This window comes from Pleurodeles waltl, chromosome 4_1, assembly GCF_031143425.1.
Source record: "Pleurodeles waltl isolate 20211129_DDA chromosome 4_1, aPleWal1.hap1.20221129, whole genome shotgun sequence".
Taxonomy (NCBI): Eukaryota; Metazoa; Chordata; class Amphibia; order Caudata; family Salamandridae; genus Pleurodeles; species Pleurodeles waltl.
This window is the reverse complement of record NC_090442.1, coordinates 74,060,706-74,066,705: the sequence shown is the minus strand read 5'-3', so window position 1 is coordinate 74,066,705 and position 6,000 is coordinate 74,060,706. Positions and strand designations below refer to the sequence as shown.

The window sequence follows — 6,000 nt, the reverse complement described above, 5'->3', positions numbered from 1 at the left end:
TGAAACCGAGTTTGTAGAGGGTTTGTATGACTTGATCTGTGTGGTGTGAGCACCTTGTCAGTGAGTCGGTCTTGATTAGCCAGTCGTCTAGATACGGGAATACGTGTATTTGCTGCCTTCTGATGTGTGCAGCCACTACTGCTAGGCACTTTGTGAAGACTCTTGGTGCAGTTGTTAAACCGAAGGGCAATACTTTGAATTGGTAATGTATTCCTTTGAATACGAACCTTCGGTATTTCCTGTGCGACGGATGTATTGGTATGTGGAAATACGCATCTTTGAGATCTAAGGTGGTCATGTAGTCCTGTTGCTTTAGCAATGGTAACACTTCTTGTAGCGTGACCATGTGAAAGTGTTCTGATTTGATGTAGGTGTTTAGTGTTCTGAGGTCTAGGGTTGGTCTCAGTGTTTTGTCCTTTTTTGGTATTAGGAAGTACAGTGAATAAACTCCTGTGTTTATTTGTGTTTTTGGTACTAATTCTATTGCGTTCTTTTGCAATAATGCTTGAACTTCTATTTCCAGAAGGTCTGAATGTTGTTTTGATAAATTCTGCGCTTTTGGTGGTATGTTTGGAGGGATTTGTAGAAATTCTATGCAATAACCATGTTGGATAATTGCTAAGACCCAAGCGTCTGTAGTTATTTCCTCCCATGCTTGGTAATACTGACCTATTCTTCCCCCCACTGGTGTTGTGTGGAGGGGATGAGTGACATGTGAGTCACTGTTTGGTTGTAGGGGTTTTGGGGCTTTGAAATTTTCCCCTATTCCTAGGGAATTGTCCTCTGTATTGGCCCCGAAAGCCTCCCCTTTGGTATTGTCCCTGGTAGCTGGACGGTGTTGCCTGTGAGGTGCTGGCTTGTGTGGCCTGACCCCGAAACCCCCCTCTAAAGGTTGTTTTGCGGAAGGTGCTAGAAGTGCCTCTGCTCTGCAGGGAGTAGAGTGCGCCCATGGCTTTAGCAGTGTCAGTGTCCTTTTTGAGTTTCTCAATTGCCGTGTCCACTTCTGGTCCGAACAGTTGTTTCTCATTGAATGGCATATTGGCCTGCTGTATCTCTGGTTTAAAACCAGACGTTCGTAGCCATGCGTGCCTTCTTATAGTCACAGATGTGTTAATTGTTCTTGCAGCTGTATCCGCTGCATCCATAGAGGAGCGTATCTGATTATTAGATATGTTCTGTCCTTCCTCAACCACTTGTTTCGCCCTTTTTTGTAGCTCTTTGGGTAGATGCTCAATGAGGTGTTGCATCTCGTCCCAATGGGCTCTGTCATAGCGCGCAAGTAGTGCTTGAGAGTTAGCGATGCGCCACTGGTTTGCAGCTTGTACTGCGACTCTCTTTCCGGCTGCATCGAACTTGCGGCTCTCTTTATCTGGGGGTGGTGCATCCCCAGATGTGTGGGAGTTGGCTCTCTTGCGAGCTGCTCCTACTACGACGGAATCTGGTGGCAGCTGTGAGGTGATGAAAACAGGGTCTGTGGGAGGTGCTTTATATTTCTTATCCACTCTTGGTGTTATTGCTCTACTCTTGACCGGCTCCTTGAAGATTTCCTTTGTGTGCCGAAGCATTCCTGGGAGCATAGGCAGGCTTTGGTAGGAGCTATGGGTGGAGGAGAGGGTGTTGAATAAGAAATCATCCTCGACTGGTTCCGAGTGTAGGGACACGTTGTGGAACTCTGCTGCTCTAGCCACCACTTGTGAGTATGCTGTGCTATCTTCCGGTGGTGAGGGCTTTGTAGGATACGCCTCTGGACTGTTGTCCGACACTGGGGCGTCGTATAAGTCCCAAGCGTCTTGGTCCTGGTCACCTTGGCTCATGGTGGTGTGAGCCGGGGAATGTGATGGAGTTTGTGCTGGTGAAACGTTAGTTACAGGTGGAGGAGAGGGTGGCGGAGTTACCTTTTTCACCATTTTCATTTGTGGTGCTTGGTCTGACTGAAACTCCAATCTCCTTTTTCTCCTAATAGGGGGAAGGGTGCTTATTTTCCCTGTTCCTTCCTGTATAAAGATACGTTTCTGAGTGTGATCCACTTCGGTGGATTGCAACTCCTCCTCAAATCTATGCTTTCGCAGCTGAGAGGACAGTGATTGCTCCTCTGAATAGGAACCGGTAGTTGGGTCGGTTGCGGGTCGTTTTGGCACCGAAACCCTGTCTGTACTCTTTTTCGGCTCCGAGGTGACCTTCTTCTTTTTCGGAGTCGAACCCTCTCGGCGTCGATCTTCCTCGGTGCCGCTGTCTCTGCGTCGAGCAGTTTCGGCTCCGCTATCTCGGCGTCGACGTTTTTCAGCAGCACTTTCTCGGTCCTGAGAAGGCTGCGTGCCGGTCTCTCGACCGGAGTCGGACGATCTCGGCACCATTTCGCCCTTTTTCGGTGCTGATGGTCGGTCACCGAATTTATGGGTCGAGCCATGGCCTGGTGGCAGTGGCGTCCCCTGGGCCTTGTCACTTTTCTTGTGTGCTGGCTTCGACGTCTTACTCACAGTTTTTTGTTCGTCGAATTCCTCGTAGTCCGAGTCATGGATCGAGAAGGTTCCTTCTTCCTCTTGTTCCTCGAACTCTCGGTGAGCTGTTGGCGTGGACGCCATCTGCAGTCTTCTGGCTCGACGGTCACGGAGTGTTTTTCAGGACCGGAACGCACGACAGGCCTCGCAAGTCTCTTCACTGTGCTCAGGCGACAGGCACAGGTTACAGACCAAATGTTGGTCTGTATACCGGTATTTGTTGTGGCATTTAGGACAGAAACGGAACGGGGTCCGTTCCATCAGCGTTGTTTCACACGCGGTCGGGCCGACCAGGCCCCGACGGGGAATCGAAAACTACCCCGAAGGGTACCGGAGCTCTTCACTCTTCGATTCGGTGTTGATTCTAACTAAGCCGATCCCGAACGCAACAATACCGACGTAATTTTCCGAAATTTAGCTAACTTTCCGTTCCGAAACCCGGAGCGAAAGGAACACGTCCGAACCCGATGGCGGAAAGAAAACAATCGAAGATGGAGTCGACGCCCATGCGCAATGGAGACAAAGAGGAGGAGTCCCTCGGTCCCGTGACTCGAAAGACTTCTTCGAAGAAAAACAACTTGTAACACTCCGACCCAACACCAGATGGCGGGCTATGCACAACATGTGTATCTACAGCGACAGATGCCATCGAACATCAATGTTATTTAAAAAAAAAAGAAGCTATTTTAACATCATCTAAGAAGGGTATGGTCTAAAAGCAAAGTTTAAAAATGGCATAAAATTAGGGTTAAAAGTAGGATTAGGTAAAGAATTAGTCTTAGTGCTGACAAGATTTAAGGATTTGGGTCTAAATCATAAATTACACATTAGGACATTCTTTATTATGGGCTTCTCATCGCTGTAACAAAATGCAAAATATAGGATTTGTGGGTATGGTTTTCTTAAATACAGGGTTTTATGATTTTCTTTATTATTGCACTTATTTTTAGAGCAATGGCAAAGGGACACAAAGTCTTGATATTTAATCATATTTTAGACAGCACTGTGGTTTCTTGATCCCAACTAAAATGTAGGGTCACTTCAAGCAGGGGGATATGTCTAAAAGACCCCAAAACATTTAGGGTTCATGGTGTTCCTTGCTGCTGCCTTACTACAAACATGGCCCTACCCCAGTGGGATAAGGCAGGGCCCCCATGCCCTGAAGCAGCAAGCCAGGTAGAAAGGAAAGTGTGACTGTCATTTATGTTATGTTAAGTACAGCTTTAAGAGTCAGACTGCAGATGGGGATGAAAAATGAAGTGCAAATAGGCTATACCTTGGACACTAGACATTCTCTGAGATGTCAGGTCATGACGGTCCTGTTTACCTTCGGTTTTTGGGATTTCATCCTCTAATCCTTCCAATAAAAAAGACAAACCAAGACAAAAACAGACCAGATGCAAAGTTTAGAAATATTAATATAATGAGGGGGGGTGAGATAGCTGTCCACATTACTCATCCCCACCACTGCAAATGAAGGGGCTTCTGTCCAATTCCGCGTGCACAGCCAAAGCACATTCCCAGGACTCACGACCATAGAGTTCTGTCCTGGGCGCTGGTGCTCCAGCTTGCATCCTGCCTGCTCCATGACATGTAATGCTGATATACATGGGCTTTCTGTGGTTGTACATGCACTACAGAGGTTGTTACAGTGCTGCAAAGTTCAGCTACCAGAACAGACACCTGCAAGAAAGTTTGGCCAGAGATAGGCACACTGTGTCCTTCTGGTTCCATGATCTCCAATGCCATCACTGCTGGACCCGTGGAGCGGAAGAAAGAAGCTCTGTTGTGTTATACGTCACTTTCTGTTTTTCCAGTTTCAATATACTTTTGTGCTAATGATGACCTGTAGTGGCGGCTAAAAGAGACGAGGAAAATACCTAATGCTCTCCTCCTTGCGTCAATTGCTGCATTTCCTTGGGATGCAATTGGCGCAGGAACATCATCCAAGGAGGTACATGCATTTTAGGAAGGGGTTGCAGCAGGCACGTGGACACCTTCATAGGTCTCTGAATTCACATCTCAAATGGTGAGTCCAAGGCAAGTTTATTTGGGCTGAGTTCAAACAGCTGCAAATAGTTCATCCTCCAGGACCCAAGGGGAAATCTCTTTTCTGTGGAAAGATTCTGAGAGAGATGGAGGCATGCTGCTGCCACTTGTGGTTTAGTAGTCTGCAGTGTACTCTGTCCCATGTAATCCCCGGCACAGCAGGGTGAATTCTTTCACCATCTCCTTCATGCGCCTCTTGTTTACTCGCTCTCTGAGAAAAGAGACAAAAACAAAATGTGGCTCAAACAGTGCAGCTTTAATGATGAGAGCAACAGATTGATACAAAGACCATAACTTTACACACACTGACAACACCACTCCACAGGCAACCTGAGATGTGGGGAAGATAGCGAAGAACAAGAAGAACTTACCTTCACAGTTAGTATCTTCCTGGTGGATACTCCAGTTACTTATGCATTTCTCACCTCATGACTCTTCTCAAGACAGCAGACAGGATCTGGAAACTTAAAATAGCTCTCCTATGTAGATGGGGTGCTTCTGCTATGCCTCAACTCCTGGATCCTTCCAGATACCACATCTCTGAATTATACAAGGCACCTGCCCTGCACAATGACTTGAGTTCCCTTATCCCCTTTATCATGCCCTCAGAAGCAGTGACAAGGCTGACAAGACTAACAGAAATTGCAATCCATTAAAAGTAATTTGCGGCCTCGTTAAAAGTTGCATGACCACTCCTCAGAACAGGGATGTGGGTGGGATCCGTGATGGATCAACAAGTAGATCAAAAATCTACCAGACAAATCATTACCAAAAGTAAGTGAGGGATAATTCTATCTGCAGATTCCTCACCTCTTGAATCAATACCCAAGCAGTATCCCCATGATCGTGCATCTAAGGACAAAAAGTTCTGCACACAGGAGGGTAAATTGGCCATTTCTGTGGACGTCCGAGTCAAGGCACCAATGCCAAGTGAAGGTATGAACTGAAACCCAAGTTACAGTCTGACAGATATCCAGTGCAGGAACAACCCTAGACAATTCAGAAGAAGCAATCTTCACACTAGTGGAAAAGGCCCTGATGCCCACTAGAGGCTCCTTCTCAAAAGTGTAGCAGGTTTTGATGCACAATACAGTTTATCAGCAAATATTCAGCTTCTGAACTCTCTTACCTTTCTTGGGATTTTTTGGAATCCACATTGTCAAGGAAAATCTAATCATTAATCTGGTACTCAGCAAAGTAAAATGTTAAAACTAAGGGCCCTGCATATATCCAGGTGGTGCATTCTCTCCTCCTCTTTGCAGGGATGAGGAGGCACGTAAATGTCACAATCGTGATGCACTGAGCCATGTGAAACAGACAAACCACCTTTGCCAGGAAGGGAGCATTCGCTCGATTGACCAGTTTGCCTGGAAAGAAGGGTGGTAAAAGGAGGATGAACAGACAATGCCAACAGCTCGCTAAAGTGCAGAGCTGAGGGAACGGTAATTAGGAA

General features: G+C 46.7%; 1 protein-coding gene across 1 annotated transcript in view; it reads right to left on the bottom strand.

Annotated features, from left to right (window-relative positions):
* Positions 1-3,898: 3,898 nt before the first annotated feature.
* IPO13 (importin 13) overlaps positions 3,899-6,000 on the bottom strand; it is a 370,551-nt gene continuing 368,449 nt past the window's right edge. The window contains exon 20 of the mRNA XM_069227822.1: positions 3,899-4,758. Within this exon, the coding sequence (XP_069083923.1) occupies positions 4,662-4,758 (97 nt within the window). The 3' untranslated portion in view covers positions 3,899-4,661. The remainder of the gene's footprint in view (positions 4,759-6,000) is intronic.